Source organism: Pteronotus mesoamericanus, unplaced genomic scaffold (assembly GCF_021234165.1).
Source record: "Pteronotus mesoamericanus isolate MK-2021 breed Mesoamerican mustached bat unplaced genomic scaffold, CSHL_Meso_final contig_164, whole genome shotgun sequence".
Taxonomy (NCBI): domain Eukaryota; kingdom Metazoa; phylum Chordata; class Mammalia; order Chiroptera; family Mormoopidae; genus Pteronotus; species Pteronotus mesoamericanus.
The window spans coordinates 14,457,405-14,481,767 of NW_026555065.1; the positions used below are offsets into that span (position 1 = coordinate 14,457,405).

The window sequence follows — 24,363 nt, forward strand, 5'->3', positions numbered from 1 at the left end:
TTCCTCCTTTCTTTTTTCATTATCTTCTGCTTTTCACAGGATAGCTAGAGGCATTGTCACTGATTCTTTTGGATGGAGTGTAGTAATGGGGAAAAAGGAAAAAATTTCACTCTGACAGCCAGTAAAGTTTTCCAGTCAGCCTGATCAAGGAGCCTAAAAGGTACACTCGAACCATGGTTCTTAAACAGAAGTGTGTATCAGAATCTGTGGATAGTTTTTTAAAAGATGCCTGTCCAAGCTCTGGGAGTATGGACATTTATTTTGAAAAAGCACACTATTGACAAAGATCAGCTTCTCTCAAAAACATAAAAAACTTGGGCCTTTCTACTGTGTGCGGCTGTTAAGGCCATGTCAGTGTGGAGGGAAGGACCTGGATCATCGCTTCCTTCTGGATTGAGTTTTGCGATGGCACAGCGTTATCTAACTTCCCTGTTCTTCAGGATACGTACTCACAGAGCCCTCTTTCTCCTCTGAACTCCTGACCCTTCTCTTTAGTGTTAACTATCACTTTTAGAGTTCCTTCAACTTATGCTTAGAGAAGGAGTTCAGATTTCATTCATCACAAGTTTACACATTTTATTGCAGAGAGAAACTGAGTAATAGGAACTTTGCAAAGTTATCTTTGGTTTTGATTGTTGCTTCCTGGGAATCCTTACCTAACCAGGAAGTAGAAAGTTAAGTCAATACTTTTTTTTAAATTGTGATTAAAATATACATAACACAAAATTTACTGTATTAACCACTTTTCAGTATATAGTTCAGTGGCATGAAGTACATTCACCATCATAAGGTCAATGCCTAAAGTGGAATAAAGAGACTAGTTTACAACCTTGAAATACTCTTAAAAGGAAATGAAAGGAAAATTCTCTTTTCCCAGACAGACAAACAAAGAGCAGGGAGCTTTTAGAACATATTCGGTGAACTTCCAGAACCAAAATGCCCTTTGCATCTTTCTTGACCTCCTCTCCTTCAATCCTTCTCCTTGAATCATGGGTACACATAGCTTTGTGCTAGGCTGCTGAGGTGAGAAGGCATTCTTATTACTTAAGAGGAAGTGATTACAAGATGCCAGGCAATTGCTAAATGCTTATGGTACAAAGTAAACCAGTAGCAACGATTATCTTTGTCTTCCAGAAATTTCTAGTCTACTAGGGAAATAAAAGTAAATCATTTATAAGGGCTATAAAGGGGCATATACGGAGTCCTATAGTAGCCCAGAGAAGAGATATCTGTTTGGAGGGAGTTTTCAGGAAGGCTTCCTGGAGAGGGTAATGCTTGAGCCAAATTTGAAAGTTGACGAGGTAACTAGGAATGAGGCGCAGAAATGTGGAAGTAAGGAGTGACCGCTGTGTGTGGTCTTTGTACTTAGTCTCCAGCTTGCTCTGTCCATTGTAGCCATCTCAGTTTTTTGTTTTATTTTATAGCTGGTATTAATTCTGAAGGAAGAAAATACTTTGCTGAAGCAGGAAAAAGAGACCCTTAATCATCTTATTGTGGAACAGGCTAAGGAGATGACGGGTAAGGCTCACGTGGGCTCAAACTGATGCATGCCAGCCAACTGCAGACCGATATTTTATAAGATACAACTTTGTGTACAGCTTAAATATTTTTAAAAGCAGAGGCCGTCATCAGTACATGTATAAAGTTCTAAGAGGCAAGCGCTCTAAATATTTTGGTTGAATTAGTTGGTGAACTTATAGATCTGGTCTCTATCTACAAATGTGAACTCATGTTTAGTCAATGTCATATGACTAAAAAAAATTAATTGTTAAAAATTAAAACATTTAATTTAAAGTTAAAAAATTAATTGTTCTTCTTGTATGATTTATCAGTTATGGTGTAAAAGATTCATGTTGATTTAGGAAGAATTCTTGAGCTAATATATGTGTGTGTGCCTGTCTGTATGTTTTATTTTTATTTATTTACTTTTTGCTAAACTAATGGATATTATTCTCCCAAGACCAACCACTCTTTGCCACCAAATGAACAAACACACAGAAAAGCCCACTGATTTTTTGAATAGAGAACTAACTATATGTAGACATTTTTTCTCTTTGTTCTTTGTGAGAAAGATTAGAATTATGATAGTTTATAAGAATTCCATATATTCATAAACATGGGATAAGAAGGTGCAGATCTAAACTACAGTAATTGGTAGTAGAAATGGAAAGGAAGAGATGGATTGGAATGAGGATATATAATATGAAAGAGATCAACAGAATGTTATTTTTGATGTGGTATTCAAAAAAAGAACAAAAATATTCTAAAGTTTTGATAATAGACATCAAAACAATAATTATATATTATTAGTAATGGGGAAATTGAGGGATAAAAGTACCTGTTTATAAGGAAAATTAATGAGGTCAGCTGTTAAAGTGTTAAATTTTGGTTGTCAGCGAGGGCCCCCAGATAGAGTTGGTCTGAAAGCCCACTGAAATGAAAGGTAAGAGAAAGAAATGAGCCTTAAAGTACCCACTTAAGCTATGATATGATAAGAGAACCCTCTTTACTTTTCCTGACACTGTGCTCTTCCTCCCAATTAAAGGGAATAATGTAAGGAAAGAGAAGAATATCAGGAATTAAGCCTTATAGGGTGACCGTATGTAGGGGGTAAAATGAAGGGGAAAAAACGAAGCCAGAAAAAAAAAAATTAAGAGGAGAAGAAGAAAACAAAAGTCACAGAAGACATAGAAATAAAGCTGCTAAGATGCAGAATGTGATGGAAAGATTCAGAATGATGAGAATACTTCTAGAGAAATATAAAATGTTATTTGAAACTGAACAATAAGAACAAAGAAATGACCATGGATTCGCCTAGGGAAAATTTGTCGGTAGCTGTGGGAAGCTTCTGCAAACTGGTGGGATAAAACACAATTTATAAAATGTTACAGAGAGAAGAAATTCTTTCATTCATTCATTTACAAGATATTAAAGTCTTATGACAAATAAACAGTATGACAGACACCAAGGAGGCAATTGTGACAAGACTCTTACAGCCCTTGCCCTCCTAGAGAAAGAAATGGCGGAGCAATAGAAGCAGGCAGGACAGATTAAGATTTAGCCACAAAATATCAGGGTAATATGGGCCAGAGTGGCAGGAAGATTAATATTTATAAATGTGACTGGTTGGCTCATCAAGTTAAAACATACAGCTGAGATCTGAGGCTTTTTAAAATTTTGCTTTATTTGCAGTCAGGGGCTAATCCCCAGTCTCCCAGATGCTGTTCTAGGCACACGCAAGCCACTGGCAACAGATAAGTTTAGAGTGGAGCAGGTAAACAGAAAGGTCAGGAATCCCCCAGAAGCATGCAGAGGAGAAACACAGATGCCCAGGCATGGAGAGCTTAGGTGGTTAGAAATGGGCAAATAGTAGGACAGTGGGCAGTTCAGAGTGGTGAAAATCGTTAAATAGAGCCAGAGACTGAGACGAGCGGAGAGACTTTGTGGCGTAGGATAGCTAGGTCTACTGAGAAGCCACCATTCCCTCAGAGACTTGAAGAATATCTGGCTTTTTGATGGAGTACAGCCATTTGAACAAAAGAATTTATAAACAGCCTAAAACAGAATACTATTTGAATTAAAAAAATGTGTACAGTCATACCTTGATCAGTTAGTCAGCTTCAGAACTGATCAAACCCTGTGCTCCTTGAATTTTGGCAAGAAAAAAATGTTTCAGCACCAAATGCTCACCCAGGACTCGTCATACTTGCTAGAACTTGTATCAGTTACGATGATGCCCTGCAAGAGAAAATGCCTCATCCTCTTATACTCATCGGTTTTTGCACTCGTCACTAGTTTGAGAATGAATTAACGATGGGTACCAAGATACCACTGTACTTTGTAATCCAACAATGACTAGTGGAAGTTTATCAAGGATGTGCTATAACTACTGAGTTAACTAGTAGCACTGTCTGTAATACATAGAAGAACTCAGTAGATGATTGTTATTTTTATTAATAATTCCTTCAGTCCTCTTGTCATGATATTTTCTCTTTCCCTATATTGACTATGAAGATATTCTTCATAGATCATAGTGGTGCTAAAAGTGAAACCCCTTGCAGTGAAACTGGAAGTCAGTGTATATGTTTGTACTGTTGTATTTTGTGGAGCCATCTTTGACATGCATTTCCCTCTTCTTTTATTCAGAGACTATGGAGAAGAAGTTAGTAGAAGAAACAAAACAACTGGAACTCGATCTTAATGATGAAAGGCTGAGATATCAGAACCTTCTGAATGAGTTTAGTCGCTTGGAAGAACGATATGATGACCTCAAGGAAGAGATGACTCTGATGTTGGTGGGTCAAATACTTTTGCTTTTTTTAAATGATAATTTTAAGTATATACAAAAGTAGATAGATTTGTAGAATAAACTCCCAGGTATGCCATGTACTCATCATCCAATTCCAAAATGACAAACACTTTTCTCTTCTTTTTTTTTTTTTTGGAACTAAACTAAACCCTTTTAAAGAAATCTTTTACATACTTTATGTATATATAAAAAATACATATTTTATTCATTATAGTATTACAGTTGTCCCATTTTTTTCTCCCCTTTATTCCCCTCTGCCCTGCCCCCCTCTCACCAGCATTCCCCCACTTTAGTTCATGTCCATGGGTCGTACATATAAGCTCTTTGGCTTCTCCTTTTCCTATACTATTTTTAACTTCCCCCTATTTTGTACCTACTATTTATGCTTCTTATTCCCTGTACCTTTCCTCCTATTCTCCCCTCTCCTCATCCCCTCTGATCTCCATTTCTATGATTCTGTTCCTGTTCTAGTTGTCTGCCTAGTTTGTTTTTGTTTTGGGGTTTTTTTTTAGGTTCAGTTGTTGATAGTTGTGAGTTTGTTGTCATTTTAACTGTTCACTGTTTCCAATCTTCATCTTTTTCTTAGATAAGTCCCTTTAACATTTCATATAATAAGGGCTTGGTGATGATGAACTCCTTTAACTTGACCTTATCTGGGAAGCACTTTATCTGCCCTTCCATTCTAAAAGATAGCTTTACTGGATAGAGTAATCTTGGATGTGGGTCCTTGCCTTTCATGACTTCTAGCTCCTTCTTGCTTGTAAGGTTTCTTTTGCAAAATCAGCTGATAGTCTTATGTGAATTCTTTTCTAGGTAACTTTGTCTCCTTTTCTCTTGCTGCTTTTAAGAATCTCTCCTTATCTTTAATCTTGGGTAATATAATTATGATGTGCCTTGGTGTGTGCTTCCTTGGGTCTAACTTCTCTGGGACTCTCTGAGCTTCCTGGATCTCCTAGAAGTCTATTTCCTTGGCCAGATTGGAGAAGTTCTCCTTCATTATTTTTTCAAATAAGTTTTCAATTTCTTGCTCTATCTCTTCTCCTTCTGGCACACCTATGATTTGGATGTTGGATCATTTAAAGTTGTCCCAGATGTCCCTAAGCCTCTCCTCATTTTTTTGAAATCTTGTTTCTTCATTCTCTTCTGGTTGAATGTTTATCTCTTCCTCCTGCTCTAAATCATAGATTTGAGTCCCAGATTACTACCCTTCACTCTTGGTTCCCTGTATATTTTTCTTTATTTCATTTCGCATAGCCTTCACTTTTTCCTCCATTTTACGACCATACTCAACCATTTCTGTGATCATCTTGATTACCGGTGTTTTGAACTGTGCATCTGATAGATTGGCTCTTAGTCACTTAGCTCTATTTTTTTTTTTTTTCATTTGAGCCATATTTCTTTGTCTTGGCACACCTCTTACATTGGAAGGGGAGGAGCCTTAGGTATTCACCAGGGCAGGGCAACCAAAGTTGCTGCATTGCGGCTCTGTGTATAGAGGAGGAGTCTGAGAGGGAACAATGCCACTTGCTGGGCTCTTGGCAGGCTTTCAGTCACTTTCCCCACTACCCACAAGCAAATTGGGCCCTTCTAATGCTGATTCCCAGGTGAGTGGATTTGTGTACATTCTTGAGGCTTTCTTTTCCCATGCTGGAACCTTGGGTTCCACCATCTGTCTCATTCCCCAGCTGTTCCCCCGGTTTATCTTCACGTGAATGTGGGACTGCCCGGCCTGCCAGCCACCACCTTTCTCACCAGGTCCTCCAGCTGCCACCTTGCCATGTGTCCTCTCTGCCCTAACTTCCTGTCTCCACCCCTCCTGCGGGTCTGAATCAATGTTTCTTCTCTAATTTCTTAATGTTGGACTTCCATACAGTTCTATTTTCTGACAGTTCTGGTTATTCTTTGTTTTTAAATTGGTTATTGCCCTCCTTCTGGTTGTGTGAGGAGGCAAAGTGTATCTACCTATGCCTCCCTCTTGGCTGGAAGTCCAAATAGCAAACACTTTTCTACCCCTTCATCTCACCCCATCCAATGGATTGGATTGTTTTAAAGCAAATCTCTGAAATTATAGAACTTTCTTTATAAATACTTTGTAAAGTCAAACACTTTGAAGACTGGACTAGAAAATAGTATAAAGTCAATATAGCTGGACTTTGTTTTTTGTATTGAATGTCTTAATGTAAAACTTGTATATAAAGTAAAGACATAAAATTGAATATTTTCCTCCACTCGTTTTTATTGTAATATCAAAGGCATATTCCTACAAAAAGAAAAGTCAGCCTCTATTTGTAATAAATTATCTATTTCCAGGACTCTTGTGTATCTGCCAATGTACTTTTTAATAGTTCTCCACCCCTCCCCTGTTCTATTTAATCTGCTATCAGGAAACAAAGGGGCCCCCTAGCACTCTTGTTCCCTAAAAAGCCTTTAAGGAAACCTCATGGTACAAATGGCCAGAAATGCCCTGAAATATCTTATTTAAAAAAACAAACAATTTGCTATACTGGGGTTCAGTACTTCCTTCAAAATTCTGCTTCAATCTGGGTCCTTTAAAATGTGACATTTAAAAAGTCAAAATAAAAGAGATTATGCAACAAAAGAAATAAATTTACCACCTTGCAAATGAGAAAGCCTAGTCTCAAAGAGGTTAAAAAGCTAATTTAAATTCCACAGTTGGACCATTATTTCAAAACCTCACTACTCTATTCTGAATTTGTATGTGACAAAGAGAAATTAGAAGTAATAGTAGGTCACCATTATCCTTGCAACAGACAAATGGGAAGGCCCTTCATTAAGTCTTGTATTCTTTGATCTTCTTGCTCCACTTGGCCCTGTAGGAACCTTTTTTCATTCACATTCTCTCATTCTCAGCTTTCTCTAAAGTCCTCTTCCTCTGTCTTTTAACACCATGTTCCCCAGAGTTCCATTCTTGAGTGCATTTTGTTCTATTTACTAGATAGAACAAACATTTACAACATTTACGGTTAATCTATACTTTAGTTATGACTAGAGCTATGCTTTGTATCCCACTGGTTGTTTCAGAGGCCACTAATTACTTGGGACGTTAAGAAGTGGCACTGGTAAAAGAAATGATTGAGATTAAATGATTGAGATGTGGGGATCAACCAGCTTAAACAGAGATACACAGATTTTTTTCTTCTGCAGCATTTTTTGGATTCTTTAATAGTGTGTGCCGTGTGAACTTCAGAAAATAAAATGAGAGAAGCTATTTATAACACTCTCTGAGCACATTCCAGAGACAGCTGTGTGGTTAATGGGCCTCCTTAGTCAGAGAGGCAGCCATTTCTAGAAAAGACCCTCCAGTGATTTCCGTCCTCCAGCAACTAAACAGGGCTAGTCTTTCCTGCTGAGCAAACCTCTGCCCGCTATTTATTTTGTTCCCAGCAGTGCTGTGGAAAAAGAACGATGTAACCAAAATCCTGGGGTAGTTTAGCAGCTTGATTTCTGATTTCTCATCCTATTACCCTCTCCATTGGATGTCTGTGACTCATTGTTATTCCTCTTGGGTAACAAAATGGTCAGAGGAAGGAAAAGGGAAAATAGCAGAGGAAGGAACCTGAGAGGGTGCCTGCTTCCCACTCAACTCTTCATTAGGTCTCATTTCCTAGCTCTAGATGCAATCAAGATCACAGTCTTCACAGGAAATGTTTGCTGAGAATGTAAAAAAATGACTTTATAACTTAGAACTAATTAAAATGTTAACAGCAACATCTTATTGTAATGTTTAGTTAGAACTTAGCAACTAACAGATGGGTACTTGTCTAATGTGCCATTGACCCTGTTCTGAAAATGTGCTCTCACTGCCACAACGCTGATAAAGCATTTTGCAGTAAATAAACTCCGATAGATGGTGGGGAAACTTAAGTGGAGAAGTTGATGGACTGCCTCAGAGAGTGCAACTGATGACTAGGGTCTAAATTTGTTTTCCCTAGTGCCAAGGAGTGTTGTGGGGGTTTTCTTCAGGAATATTCAATTGTAGGGCTGAGGCAATGAAGGGCTAAGGAGTTTTAAGCCAACGATAAATGGATAATGAGGCAAGCAAATCCAGGCTTCACAAGTGTTTGAAGATAAATTAATCCCAAGTAAGGAGGGAATCCAGCATGTCGACGATAGGGTCCTAATCTTGACAAAGGAAGTAGAAACAGATTCAAGAAAAGAAGGAATTATGGGAGAAATGACAGATAAGGAGAAGAGGAGGTGCCACATACAGATCTAGAGGGAGAACATGATGATCAAGTCAAAGGTTTGTCCTTGTAAGTTGAATAGCATATTGAATGAAAGCTGAAAGGTCACCAAGGGAGTTGAATTACTTCAGGGTCCTAAGAATTATAGCAGCATCAGTTACCATTAACTGAGTGCTTGTTATATCCCAGACCCTATGCTCTTTTACTTGCACTGTCTTATTTATCCTCACATAAACCCTATGAAGTGGATAATACTATCCCCCTTTTCTGGATGATGAAAGTAAGGCCTGGAGAAGTTGGGTAAGGGACAGGTAAGGGACAGGTAATTCCTACCCAGCTCTCTCCTGTTTCTGACCCAGAGCACTTAACCACAGCCATATATGCAGAAGTTACATTAAATAGCAGATATACTTGTATAGCATTATTTCTATTTATACCTTAAGGTATTTGTTGTTTAAAAATACATATTTGTGGGAAAATCAGGGTTGCACTCACCTTTAATAAGCTTATTAAAAATCTTTGTCCTAGTATTTATGGACCTACTTTTTTCTTCATGACACAGCCAATTTGTTAAATAAACACCATCCTCTACAAGTGTTGCCTTGGGCTCCGTACTTGAAGAGTGACTGTGTGTGTAAACAGAGAGTAAGCCTGGGTGCCTTTGACTTGTGAGGTAGCTCTCTTCTATAGTGTGCACCCAGCTGCTAGATCATTTCAGAGGTTCTGATGTTCTCAGGTCTTCCCTACGCACTGGAGTACAATTCAGGCTGGCCTGGGAGACTTTCAACTGCCTGATGCAGGCTTCACTTTGGTTGCACAGGTGGATCTGCTCCCAATAAGCCTGGATGTTGCAAGGAAAGAGGCAAAAAAGCTCTTTGTGGCTTCTGGCTCTTTTCCTGTGGCTAGGGAAGGAGTAAAGAAAATTGAACAGATCAGAATGCTCTCTGAGGCCTTTCTGAAGCACCCAGGATCCATAACTCTGTGAGATCTGGGCCGCTGAACCTCTCCACCTCTCCTGCTGGGGGATCACCAGGAGTGAGGAGTACAAACCTGGCCTCTTGGTCCCTTCTTCCTTCAAGCCCCTCTCTAGCTCCTTTTACAGAAAAGAAGGAACTGCAATTGCTTAACTTTCCTATTCCCCACAAATTTTCTGAATGCAGTATCCTAGGTACCACATGTCATAAAAGTATCACCTAGACTCCCTTAATTAGGAACCCCAGGATCTTCAGAACGTTCTGAAAGCAGCTTTCTTGCCTCTCCTTCATTGCTCATCCTTCTCATTGCCGACTCCAGAGAGTCAACTTCATGCATAAAAGTGACAGAAAGTATAGGCACTTGGTGGAAACCTCCTTTTTTTCTTTTCAACTATGCTCAAACACAGCACAGTAAAATGACTATGCTGTCATCACACATATCTTTAGAACTTTTGGAGCAGGATTATTTGATTTGAAACACTGAAGTCATGTGTGGATGCTGAGGCATCATCATTCTGTGTTCCACCTGGTGTGGCTGGCCACTCACGATTTAAAAAACCCAAAGGGGAGTCTGCTAATAATCACAGATGATTTTCAGGTGAGCGTTTGGTTTTGCCACTGTTCTTGTCATGCCCTGCTGGTACATCTTTCTTTGTCTATGAGGAGCTCAGAAGTAACCCTTTGTAAGGATTCGGTCAAGACAACATGGAACAGATCATTTGGCCATGAGAACAGCATTCAATGAGTGGGGATTAAAACCAAGTTAAGGTGGATGCTGTCTTAAGTATATCAGGTTTAATTTTGTTGTGTTGATTATACTTGGTTTATTTGCCTTGCAGAATGTGCCGAAGCCTGGACACAAGAGAACAGACTCCACCCACAGCAGCAATGAGTCTGAATACACTTTTAGCTCTGAAATTGCAGAAGCTGAAGACATTCCATTGAGGGCAGAGGTACATTTTAGACACCTATCACTAAAAGTAGGATATGGTCATCCTATTACTGCCAGAACATTTCCTTTGCAGAACAGACTCCATTTGCCCATAAGTGTATCATTTGTTTTGAACTGTATATTCTTCATAAGTGACTATAGGTGCTTAATTAGCTGTGGACATACATTCTTATCACATACATTTTTCTCAATAAACATTTAAACTCTTAATGTAATTTTGATGACCAGATTTTCCCTTTTGTAATTCCCTTTTACACTTTACCATATTCTATGTATAAAAAATATATAGCCTATCTTGAATTTATTTCAGACTGAGGAAAATTACTTAAAAAGTAAGCCCTTTGCCCTTGAGTATTGTAAATTCCAGTGCCCAAGAATTTAAGTAAGACTGTTGCCTCTGTTTTGATGGTTTTTACCAATGTAATTTTCTTCCACAAAAATATGTGAAAAATAGCTTATAAATCTGCCTTAGTGTTTTGTGTTATGTGGTATAAAACCAAAATGACATAGTAGTATAACTCCAAGAGTACAGTGACTTTAAGTTAGATTGTTCCCAAACCAATTCTCAAATCTTCTTTTCAAATATGATATTAGTTTCAGTAGTGGGGAATTCAGGCATAGCTCTTTTATTTTTATACCGTATTCTGAGAAAATGGCCAGAAATAGACTGCTTCTGGCACAGTAGCCGAAAAAAATGGGGTCCCCTTCCTTGCACCTCTCCATGTGGCTTCTCTTTTCAGTAGCACGGTGAGGAGGTTCTCAGAGTGCAAGAGCAAAAGATGCCAGGTCCAGAACTGGCACATTGTTAATTCTGCCGCATTCTATGGTCAAGGCCAGACCAGATTCAAGGGGTGGGAAATAGACTCCATCTCTTGATGGGAGGAAAGGCATCTGTGTTGGGAGAAATCCTTGGTGGCCATCCTTGGAAACTCCCACAAAGTTAGACTTTGAAGATTTCAAAATTACAACTTCTGAGCCTCTAGAGAATATGCTGGTCTTAGCGGGAGAACTCCTCCCAGTGGTCTGAGGGAAGCGTGTTAACAAACTGCCGACTTTAGGATAACATCACTGAGCAGCGCTTGCATGGGAGGGAAGCCACGGCAGCAAGGGTGTTTGCTACAAATGAATTTGTATTAAACTCAGGACAAAGAGACCTGTTGTTCCCAGTTTTGATTGAGGGCATCCCATTTATAAACTCAAAACTCTTCTATGCATAACCTCATTTTTGCCAGTACCAGTATTTATCAGGGTATTTATTTAATTTTTAATTTATTTACTTTTTGCTGTTTTTTTTATTGTGGTAAAATATACATAACAATGTTTTTTTTTTTTAAATAACGGTAATTGCTGTTCTGGGCAAGGTGATGTTTACTGATGAAAGTATAAACTAGCCCAGCCAATTTAATAGACTTAAAAACAAAGTTTTGATATTTATGTACTAAGATGTTTATCTTAGTATACTTCAGTAGCAAACAATTAGGAAAAACCTCAGTACCTACCACTAAGGTAATAGCTAAGCAAATGATGGTACTACATGTCAAAACAGCCATTAAAAGTTGTAGTTTCAAATATATTGTATATTTAGAAAACAATTATAATACAATACTAAGCTTTAAAACAATACAAATTTATAATGAAAATATTACTCCAATTCTATAAATCTGTAGAAAAAAATTGAACAAAAATTGTGGATTTTCTCTGGATATGAGAGTATGCCTTCATTTTCCTTCTTTGTACTTTTCTTATTTCCTAAATTTTCAATTAAAAACTTATTTTGCTTTTATATCAGAATAAAAAACATTCATTTTAAAAATTGGCAATTGGAAATATAAGATTAGCTAATCAGTTAGGAATTATGCTTAGGCTATCTAGTTAAATAAATGTCGTTATCATTCCTTCTCTTTCAAACGAAAAAGAGGCTCTTTATCATCTCCATTAAATCTAAGAATACAGTTCTCTCCCTTCTTACCTCATTAAAAGTTCAAACTCAAACACAAGGCAAAATAATTATGGCAGTCTCAGAACTTACATGATGGTGGTTAGTTTTGTCTGTTTGCTTAGCTTTATTTAGTGTGCCTTAATTTACCCTAGTAGTTCTCACTGTGGTTCTGTGTTAAAACCAATTGCCTTACTTTTAAAATGCTACTAGATTATCTTTCTGTTTATTAAGGGTTATATGTGTTTTCATTTTCCAGTTTTATTTTCACCTCTGACATTAATATATTTATGCTGGCCTTCACCTTTTAAAAATTATGTTTCCTGATTACAAAAGAGTTCAAATATAGAAATGTGTAAAGTAGAAAACAAAATTTTTTCATATCTCCCATTTTCCAAGGTAATCGCTGATGGCCTTCTAGATTTTTGTATGCTATATGCTAGGTGTGTTTAAAAGTCACATATATTTGTGTGTTTTTTTAAACAAAATGCAAGGTCATAATACTATCATGTACCTTGTGTATTTCATTTAATACTTTTATCTAGGACATATTTATCTACTCATATATTTTATTCTTTTTAACAGCTACAAAATGTCATAATTTGGCTATATACCATAATTCATTTAAACACTCCTATTTACTAATATTCGGGTTCTTTCCAGTCTTTTGCAATTAACAAAAAAATGCTATAATGAACATCTTTTTCCTCATATTTTTGTGTACTTGTGTGAGTTATTTCTGTTGGATTAATTCTCAAACATAGATTCCTAGTTTAAAGAGTATCACACATTTAAATTTTAATAGATACGGCTAACTTGCTTTTTTAAAAGGCATACTTATACTTCCACCAGTATCATGTAAGACACTTGCTAACACATGGCATTATTAATCTTTTCAGTCTTTGCCAGTCTGATAGGGGAAAAGTAGTACCTCATTATTGTTTAACTTGCACTTCTCCATTTATTAGCTAGGTTGGACATATTACTTCTATATTCTTTTGCCCTTTATGTTTCTTCTAAAAGTTTCCTCTTTTTTTTTCTGCTTCGCTGTTCATCATTTTCTCTTTGGCTTATCCATCTTCTGGATTGTCTTGACCATCTAATTTTTTCTGGGGTTTAGGAGCCAAGTGAGAAGAAGGTACCTCTGGACATGTCGTTGTTCCTCAAGCTCCAGAAGCGGGTCACGGAGCTGGAGCAGGAGAAGCAGATTATGCAGGATGAGCTGGACCGCAAGGAGGAGCAGGTGCTCCGCAGCAAGGCAAAGGTACGCAGTGCTGTGCTCCCCCAGGGCCACTGCAAACCGAGCGTGGAGGCTGGGACTTTATGTCCAGCTCTGCAGTCTCTTATGCAAACTCAGCTCAGAAGTACTTTAACCAAGTAGGATTTGGTTCAAGAAGGGAGGGCAAGATTCTCCTAACTGTTTTCTGCAGAGCAAAGAAATATTCTGAGTAAAAATGTAACAATTAAAATACCACTACTTATTTATAAAGTTTTTAACTTATATTTTCCATAGGAAGAAGAACGACCACAAATCAGAGGTGCAGAACTGGAATATGAATCGCTCAAGGTAGGAGGAAGTTTGTGCCCAAGGCTTTGAATATCTTGTTTTGGCAAGAGGCTTGCTCAGAGCCTCTCTTTTTCTCAGAGAACCTCTTCCAGGGCACCTGAGGTCCTAGCTTAAGACTTATTCAGGCATTACTTCTAGCCTTGTGTTGTTTCCTTTTATGAGTTCTAATCTGTACAAGATGGAGTTCAGTCTAACAGAAATATGACCAGTAGCGGCCATTTGAGACTGTGGAAGGTAGTAGAGGACATGGACTCTAGCATCAGACTGCCTGGGTTCCAGTGCTAGATCCACCACTACATGGCTGTGTGCAAGTTATGTATCCTTTCTGTGCCTCACTTTTCTCATCTGTAAAAAGGGAATAATGATAAAGTTTATCTTATAGGACTGTCATGAAGATTATATGAACTATTCCTTGTAACCTGCATACTATAGTGCCCAGCACTAAAGTTAACAGTACCCAACAAATGTTGGCTGCTCTTGGTATCATCATTTTTAAATATAGATATTTTACATATCAGCTCTAATTCTTACAACAGTCCTGAAAATCAGTATTTTAGTTCCCATTTTACTGATAAGAAAATTGAGGCCAAGAGACATAAGTAACTTCCCTAAGATCACCCCACTGGAAACGGACAGAAACGGGATTTGAACCTTGGTATCTGCGGCTCCAGATCTCATACCCCAATTACCAAACCCCACTGAAACTATGTGTTTGTAGAGAAAGATAACTAGGTATTAGTTTTCAGAGTAGAAACACACTCTTAACTCATCAAAAAAAAAAAAAAAAAAAAAAAAAAACTATTGGGAGAAGAGGGGTGAAGGTGGAGATTGTGTCCTTTTAATGGTTAAAGGCAATGTCTAACTAGATAGTTATAAGCTGTCACTGTGTGTCCCAGAGCACTTGAACAAGGGAAAAAGCACTGGATGAAGAACAGTAGTTGCTGAAATACAAATCGTCTTGGGTAACATAGGAGTTGAAGTTTAGTGAGAAAATAAGAGTCCATCCCTTGACACAGAGCAGGCTGTGCCCACCCCCACCCCCAGTCCCAGCCCCAGCCCCTTCCTCTGGTTTCCAAAATCAGAGTCTTCCGAGCCCTGCAACGTATGAGCTCTCTGGCTGTCAGCTCTCACAACACCCCCAACTTCAGAAGTTTTCTAGGGAATTAATTAATTTATTGGTCTTACATTTATTTCTGCTTATGTCATTTTTTTACTATTTTCTACTTTTATAAGTTAGAGTCTAGAATAGCTGGAAAATTATGGTAAGGTTTATGATTAAAACCAAACAAAGCTAAAAGTCAGAAAAGCCACAAAACAGTGCAAGGAAGCTCGTATTATTTTTAAAGCCTTTATGTATATTTGAGAATTCCTAGGGTCTCTCTAAACTATCCTTGAAGGTTTTTTTTTTTCTTTTTCAGTAATATTACTTCAAGTCTAGTCCTCATACATTATTTCCTAACACTGTGATTTGGTACATAATTTACAAACATTAATAGCCCCCTGTCCTCTGTCCATTTGCTACTTTCCACTGTCCAGAACTAATTACTTCTTCCTCTCCAGCCTGTACGGCATCTTGGTATAGAGAATGCCTGTCCTTCACCCTACTCAAACGCACAATTCTTTTTTGTTTTTAATTGTCGACACCATTACAGATAGCCCCCATTTCCCCCCACCCTTTGCCCACCTTCACCCAGCCCCCACCTCCCCCTCCCCTGGCCTTCACCACACTGTTGCCTGTGTCAATGGGCTATGCAGATATGTTCTTTGACTAATCTCTTTACCTTCTTTTATCAAGTGCCCCCCACACCCTCCCCTCTGAGATGTTAGTCTGTTTCGTGTATCCATGAATCAAGCTCCGGGGTGAGGGCCCAGCAGCCTGTCCTCCAGGTGATCCTGATGTACATTGAAGTTTGGGAAACACTGCATCAGAGCTTAGGTAGCAAATTGAAGACAGTCATGTTTTCTGCTGCAGGAATGAGCAATGCAAATCTGATTACCAGTTGGTGGGAGTCTGGGGATAAGAAGGAACATTTTTTTTTTTTCACATAAGAATAGATTGATCCATGAAAGAAGGGGTTATTTATTTTTTTAATTTATTTTTTCAAATACATTTGTCTCTGCCTTTCCCCCCACCACTGTCCCTTGCCCCCTCCCTAATCTTAAACTAGAAAAAAAGACTTTAAGTAGTTTTACTATAACATGTTCAAAGGTTTGATATGGTGCTACAAACTCAAGTTTGCCTCTGAAAGAAACAAGAAAATATTTTATCCTTATACCGAGGTACCTCTTGTCCACTATCATAAAGCCTTAGCTCATGTGCTAAAAAAGGCGCGATGGTGCCTTTAATCATTATATTTTTTTATTTTAAAAAATGTTTAACTGCAGTTTATATTCAATGTTATTTTCTATTAGTGTCACATGTAACTGTGGTGCTTTTAAAGGACTGTCTATTTCAGTTTCTCAGCTGGCATTCTGTGACATTTGTGTTTTAGTGCCAGTAAGTACAGTTTAATGTCAGAACTCTATTCTGGGTTTCCATTGCCACTGTTTGAGCAAAATATGCAGAGAGCAGCCGCAACTGGTGGCATAAGGATGGCTGGTAGTATGTGCAAGTACGGAGGGGTAAAGGGTGTACGTGCCCATCTGGATGGCGGAAGGAGGAGCTGGCCGGTCCTCTTCCCCCACCTCTCAGAGCTTCTGCCAGCAACTTCCCAAGCATGTCCCACAGGAAAGAAGTGTGGAAAAATAGTGTTAGTTGTTATTGAAACACTAAAGGGAATTTTAATAGTTTAAGTGATGTGGTAATTTTTTTCATTAGAAGTTAAAAGCCTAAGATTTCAGTGGTTTTTCTATTCTGTTTTACGAAGAAAGTAAGAGGATGCTACTCTTACTTTAGGTTTCTATGTATTTGAACTATTCATTGGAAATAACCTGACTAGCTGGACCCTAATAGCTGCCCTTATATTTATTTACCCACAAACAAAACCTGGGCTTTCTAGGACTGGGCTAAACTTATCTCTTGGAACTTGGCAATCTCTCCAGGCCTGTGAGCACACCCTGGGCAGGCCTGGAATAAATTTGACTCTGGAATTTGGGTTGATGAGGCTAACTACTATTTACCTTGCTCAATTCTATTTGACATCAGACTTCCTTAATCTGCAGAGCAGAGTTCCCAGTAGAACCTGGGAAGCCATTCACTAGGGTAGCTCTGACGATCTTTTCCAGCAGAGTTCTACCATCTCAAAGGAAGATGAGCATTCCAATGTAAAGCTGAGGATGAGAGTGATGAACTATTCTTTGTCTCTCCACACAGCGTCAAGAACTAGAATCAGAAAACAAAAAACTGAAAAATGAGCTAAACGAGTTACGCAAGGCTCTTAGTGAGAAAAGTGCCCCAGAGGTGACTGCTCCAGGTGCACCAGCGTACCGTGTCCTCATGGAGCAGCTGACTTCCGTGAGTGAGGAGCTTGACGTCCGCAAGGAGGAAGTCCTCATCTTGAGGTCTCAGCTAGTGAGCCAGAAAGAGGCCATCCAACCCAAAGTAAGCACAAGCGCGTGGCTTAAGAGGGTATTTGGGTACTTGCCTCTGTTTCTTCCTATCCATTCGCTCCATTGAAAAATGAAGCATACACTTAAGAGCATTTTTAGTCTAAACAAAGATATCATATTTTGAAAAAATCTTAATGTTGTTTTAAAACTGTTGCAAATATCAGTTGGAGTGAGCAAAGAGCAAGGGAAATCCCAAATGGTTTTCAAAGTTTCATCTCTCATTCTTGAGCATAGGGTTTTAAAATTAATTTTTTTGTAGTAATTTGGCCACAATAAATTTTGATCAAAAATAAAATATTAAGTACAAAAATAAGTAAATTGTCTTGCTGTGAGAAGGCTTTGATACACCTTAAAATTATTTGTTGAAGATAGCCTGTTTAACCGGAAAGGTAACAGGAAAAGATTAGAAATGAGATCAGTGCGCAGAAGTTACCTGGAGGTGATTTCTGCTCACGTCAGAGGGTTCTGTTTCATAGCAGGAGCTGTCCCAGTGGGGAGGGGCTGTGTTTCATGCTTCAACCGAAAGGACCACGCTAGAGGATAGAGATGGATGGCCCTTTGAAGTCCTCAGGTATTTTGAGACCTACCAATGCCACGTGCTGATCAGAAATGGGCCTTTTTGTCATTTGCCATCAGACAAAAATGACCTGAGTAATCGTGTGGAAGCCTGGCCTATGTCCCTGCCCATGTTCATGTAGCTAAGTGTGACCGAGACTTGAGGCAGTCAGCTATCCCAACTGTATCACATGCTATAAAATATGACTGGGATAGATGATGAACTAGATGCTTGGAATCTCAGAGTGCTTCTCTTAAAAGAATGGTAGTTCTGCATACGGTTAAGATACCAGACCTGGCACAGAGGTTTGGATTTCATGATGGGATCTCTGACCTAGGATTAACACTGATCCAGAAAATATCAAATTCTGGAATATCCCAGTAACAAATGGAGTTATATAAAAAATGTCCTTTCTTATTTTAAAACAAATCACAAGCCTCTTAAGTCTGAAATGAATATTTGGAGAATGGAATCTCTCCTTTGGCCTGGCCCTGTATGTACCTCTCGCCTTCCCTAGGGCTGTTTCAATTTGGTTCCCATGACAACCACTCAAGAAACAAGGATTTCTCTACATACTAGCTGGAGCAGAGTCCACGGTTGGGATTTCTCTCTCTGGTTCCCTTGTGACAAACTGGTATTCTCATAAGAAACTTCAGTCAAAGTTAAGGAAAAGAAAAATGAACCAAGGCACATAAAACAATCCCTCTAGCAGAACACATGTTTCTGGGATCACACACCCTCACTGACCCAGCTCACATACTCCTTGTGACAGCCGCTTACCAGCCCCTCATGGACTGGTGCCGTCCAGTCGAGGTTTCTGCTCTCCCAGCTCCCAGCTCCCAGCTTACGCATGGCGGCAGCTTGTCCTCTCCTAGGAAAAGTGCCCGTGAGGTCATTGAGGCCTTTCAAATACCTGAGGGCTGTTTGTCTCACTCAGTGTCACAGTCATAGAAGCATGATTTCACAACTTTGCAAGACAGTGGTGATACCCAGTGATCAGGGTGGTGACTCCAACCAGCCAGGTCTAGTTCATCCACTCCACCTCCATGAGTGTTCTGGGAGGCTTTCCTTGGGCACATGACCTCCTGTCAGGGCATTACTGTAACTCTCACAGACCTGGGAAAAGAATTTCACTCACACACATTAACAGAAGGGACATTTTCTCACATACTCAGAAAGATTTTACAATTAGAGAAAAAAAAATGCCAAAAGAATTTCAAGCACTTGTTCCTGAGAATTAAGACATAAATATATATTAATGTCCACCTCATGTCAGTTCCATGAATATTAATTTATTGAGTTAGTTTTAGGGAAAACAATTCATGGTTGTTTTTTACAGTTTATTGTTTAGGATGGGAACTCAATGCTAGAATTTATTTATGGAACTAAGGGTTTATTGTTTTCTCTTTTTTTTTTTTGTGCTCGCTGACTTGTGATTTTCAGGACGACAAGGTAATTATAAAATTTTTAGTAAATACTATTTAATCCTAATTTTAGTTTACAGATATCTCTCAGTGTATGCAAATGATGCTTCGTGGCCACCAAGTATATTTTGATATTTATAAATTGATTTCCTATTTTGACCCCTTCTTATTCGGGAGGTCAGTAGGAAAATAGGGATGTAGTAGTCTGGCTCACAGAGAGGTCGTAATGACTTCTCACTCACGGTCAGCTCTGTCACTCACTGTGGTAGTTATGGTAGCCCATCCACAAGTGGGGGAGGGAAGCCCTTGACTTGGAGCACACTTAAAAGCACAGGCTCTCCTATGATCTCATGTTTACCAGCTATGGGTTTGTTGGCCAAGGACGAAGAGGAGCCTGAGTTGCAGAGCACACCCGACAAGGGTGGGATTTTCCTACAGGTTGCAGCCATTTCAGGACTTCTGGTTGTGGGAGACAGACTGAGCAGTGAGTTGGGAACGCCCTAATGCTGGCAGTCGAAGTCTGACCCCATGCCCCAGCCACCACATCTTAGCTGCAATAGGCCGGATTGAGGAAGGACTAGCTACTTACGGTCAGGACAGCAAAGTATTGAGAAGCCTGTCTTTCCTTTCCATCAGTTAATTAGATCAGGTTACCTAATTTACTAAAAGTTCAAAACCACATCCGATTGGTAGGTCCTCAGAAATCAGAGTATACATATAGCACTCTAGAACCTGGGGCTTTGAGAGTTATTGCTTAAAACTTAAAAATCTGAGTATGGCCCTTTATAGAATAGAATGATTTCATGCCTTTCAGCAAAAGAGAAAGAAGAAATTTTCTATGACATATGTACTGAAATATTGATAAAAGTAGCTAAAGAAATGCTGTGTCTGATGTTTATGGGAAAGGTGCTTAAAATTCAATAAAACATAAGCTTTTGTTAATAGCATTTATCAGATTATATTTGTTCTTCTCTAAGGATACATTTATAAACTGACACAAGAACAGCATTAGGAGAAAAGGGGATTTAAAAAAAAAGATGTTTCTCATAACACTAAAATTCAAAAGCAAGTATTTGTAGGCCTCTAGTTGGCATTAAAGTTATCATGAAACTGGTCTCTAAGATCCTGGTATTTGAAGTGTATTCTACTAACACCACTTCATTGTGTAATCTGGCTGTAGAGCAAACACTGGCACATATGTAGATCAAACATATACTATTCTGACAGACAGAATGACCCCTTGGCTTCTACAGTGTATTCTTTTTTAGAGACTATAGAACAGTGGTTCTTACTGTCTATTTTCCTATTGTTGTTTAGGAGAGATACAGCGTAGCTGAGTAGAAGCAAAATTTTGAAATTCCAGTGGCTGTCAGACAGATTAGACCAAAGAGGAAAAATTAAAAAGGAAATAAAAATGTTAGAAGAAAAGTTATTTTTATACAAAATCATTAGAAATTCTGACCAGCCATTTATTCCAAAAAGCTTAGGTACCATGTAATACTGTAACAAAGGAAAAAGAATGGAATAACAGCAGAAGGTAGGTATTTACAAGGAGCTAAATGCTTGCCATTTATATATATGTATAGCTGTATGCTGAAGCATATATCTGAATGCCACCTTTTTTGTACTGAGTTTTTCATGGAAGAATGAGCTTTATATCAAGCTCGTAGTGTTTCATTAGGGCATTTGTTTTAATATAACTGATTGAAAAGTAGTAGGAAGAACAACGTTGACCACTTCACTAGATACTCAATGTTCTTGCCTGGTTTTTGTTCTACTGCTGCTTGTACGTTTTGAAGTATGTATATGTTTTATATATATGAAACCTATTTTTTATATATGTGTGTGTGTGTGTATGTGTGTGTGTGTGTGTGTATAGCATATAGTATATGTAGCATTAGAACAATAACCAGGCAAATGGAGTATATATGTGTATATATTTTTTTAACAACATGCACACACAATGTAAAACACACATAGCCCATCAGTTATTTTATTTACAAGGGCGTAGTATTCCAGAATCTCACCACATTTACAGCAGAGCGTTAAGAATTCTCCAGAGGACTGAAGGTTTCTCTTTTTCTTGATTGCTTATGTCCACTGTCCTCTCTACTTCTGCAGTCTGGAGCTGGTGCTCCGGAGGGGCACAGTTGTGCTGGAACACAGAAACACCTAAATATGTTGTATGTGGCCCAGAGCTTTTGAATTGATTCTTAATGTGGAAATGTGTTGTTTCCCCCTTCAGAATACAATGACAGATTCCACAATACTTTTGGAAGATGTACAGAAAATGAAAGATAAAGGTGAAATAGCACAAGCATACATTGGTTTGAAAGAAACAAACAGGTAAGTTGATCCTGTTTTTATTTCATTTTGGTTTAATCACATTGATCTTTAGTCTTCAAACCTCCTGTACAGTAAGTCAAAGTATTTATACATTGCTTTAGTAGTTATCAGCTGACCTTCAAAGGGAATCAAATTTTTTCAATATGTTTAATAAAAGCTTATAATATAATGTAGCATTTTTTGATGAGAGGTGTCAGGGAAAATGTTCTTTATATCAAGGGGGTGTATGTCTGTATCTTTAAGATCTTAGCCCTGAGAAGAAAACCAAGTTGCTCACTTTTGGACTGACTGTCTTGGGTAGTCACTTTTATTTGTTATTCAGGCTGGTTATTTGTGAAGGTTTTTAGGGACAACTGCAGCTTTCAATAATCAAAATTTAAGGTGAAGAGAAATGATGAAGTGTCTGAAATCATATTAGTGTTGGCCATATAATTCTAAAAGGGTTCTATAATTTCTAGGGCAGGACCCTGATATTTGAAACCACATTTTTGTTGTGTTGTGTTCCCTAAGGTGTTCTAAGAAAATCCTAACTCTGGTTTTATTCCATATACTCTAAATATGAATGATATTTCTGGTGGCACTTAACTCGGTCACTGTACATTCAAGAATCTTAAATGGGCTGGCTGAGAATGCAGAATTTGAACCATCACTAACTGAACTTTCTGAAGCTTTTTCTGTAGCTGAGGTTATATCACAGAATAAAGCTCATCTCTGGAATTCTGTCAGCCTTCCTCTTGCCACCTTCTCAGCAGAGCCACAGTGCTGTTGAACCCTGAACTTAAAAGACCATGTGCTTACCTTGGCTGGGAAGCACTTTATCTGGCCTTCCATTCTAAATGATAGCTTTGCTGGATAAAGTAACCTTGGATGTAGATCCTTGCCTTTCATAACAAAGCCCTTATCATATGAAATATTTTATCAAGAAAAAGAAGAATATCAGAACTATGAACAGTAAAATGACAACAAACTCACAAATATCAACAACTGAATCTAAAACAAAAACAAACTAAGCAAACAACTAGAACAGGAACAGAACCACAGAAATGGAGATCACACAGAGGGAGATCAGTGGGAGAGGGAAGGTAAAGAATGGGGGGAAAAGTACAGGGAATAAGAAGCCTAAATGGTAGGTACAAAATAGACTGGGAGAGGTTAAGAATAGTATAGAAATGGAGAAGCCTAAGAACTTATATGTATCACCCATGGATAGGAACTAAGCTGGGAGGTGGGGGGCGGAATGCTGGAGGGAGAGTGCAGGGCAGAGGGGAATAAAGGGGAGAAAAAAATGGGACAACTGTAATAGCATAATCAATAAAATATACTTAAAAAATAGAGTACATGCTTAAAAGAATATGGCCAGTGATGATCACAGAAAAAGACAATTCTGAAGACTTTTATTGTCAGTATACAGTCTGCGTCTCCTGATACATAGTATCACGATTGGTATATAGAAATACTTCACAAACTAAATATCTTTTATTGGGAAGGGTGGAAAATGTTTATAAAAGTATTAGGTTAAACTTGAATTTTAATTTATGAATGTAAATTACAAATAACACATCCTATACCTAAGAGTGTATAAGTATAAAAATAGCTAGATGACACTGTTCATCCATCAGCTATTCAATTACCAGATATGTATTGCATGCCTATTTCATACCAGGCCCTGTGCCGCACGCTGGGAATATTAGCAGTCCACATGGTACATGCATTCACAGAGTTTATAGGCTGTGGGGGAGACAGCCAGGAGATTTTGGACTTCACTCCAATAATAGTGGAAGCTGTTGAAAGATTTTAAGTAAGAGAATGATATAATGAAATTTGAATTTTAAAAAGCTAACTCTGGCATTTATGTTAGAGACTAGATTGTAGTGGAACAAGACTGAAGACATAAAGACCAGTTAGGAGGCTATTACTGTACTCAAATGATGGCTTATGGTGACTTTGACTTGGCTGGCGACAGGTGGGGTGGAGAGAAGTGGGATGCTTTGGAAGACAGAGAAGCAGACAAGGTCGGTGAGCCTTGTGTTTTATTGGATGTGTCAGTGAGGAATAGGGGACGGTGAAGGGTGACTCTGAAGCGTCTGCTGTGGACACTTGTTTGGATGTGGTGATGCCATTTTGTGATCCTGGGTCGGGGATGTAGGGCAACATGGGGTGGAGGTGATTGGTAGACTTACAGATACTGAATTTAAGGAGCTAGGAAGACATCCCAAGAGAGATGTCCGTTAGGCTTTTGAAAGTATAGATCTGAAGCAGGAGAGATGTGTGGGCTGAAATGTAAATGTTGAAGTCATGAGCATATAATAATACAATTGAGACCATGCAAATAGATGAACTCTTCAGGGAGAGGTGGTAGGTGGAAAATAAAAGATCATGCTCTGGAATTTGTTTTTTCTAAACATCATATCAGCATCAGAAGTCTAGGAGGAGGCCCGAGAACCTGGGCTCCGGCACCAGATAGCCCTGAGCATCCCTGCTCTCCAGCTGTGTAACCTCTAGGAACCTTACTTCTAAGCCTCTATGTCTTCCTCTGCCCTGGGGC

At 38.6% G+C, this 24,363-nt stretch overlaps 1 protein-coding gene across 4 annotated transcripts in view; it reads left to right on the plus strand.

The window, feature by feature from the left end:
• MYO5A (myosin VA) overlaps positions 1-24,363 on the plus strand; it is a 165,246-nt gene that overhangs the window by 114,099 nt on the left and 26,784 nt on the right. For all 4 annotated transcript variants that reach the window (XM_054565413.1, XM_054565414.1, XM_054565415.1 and 1 more), the window contains exons 23-29: positions 1,425-1,518; positions 4,147-4,295; positions 10,328-10,441; positions 13,497-13,640; positions 13,890-13,943; positions 17,257-17,484; positions 21,718-21,818. In XM_054565413.1, the coding sequence (XP_054421388.1) occupies positions 1,425-1,518; positions 4,147-4,295; positions 10,328-10,441; positions 13,497-13,640; positions 13,890-13,943; positions 17,257-17,484; positions 21,718-21,818 (884 nt within the window). The remainder of the gene's footprint in view (positions 1-1,424; positions 1,519-4,146; positions 4,296-10,327; positions 10,442-13,496; positions 13,641-13,889; positions 13,944-17,256; positions 17,485-21,717; positions 21,819-24,363) is intronic.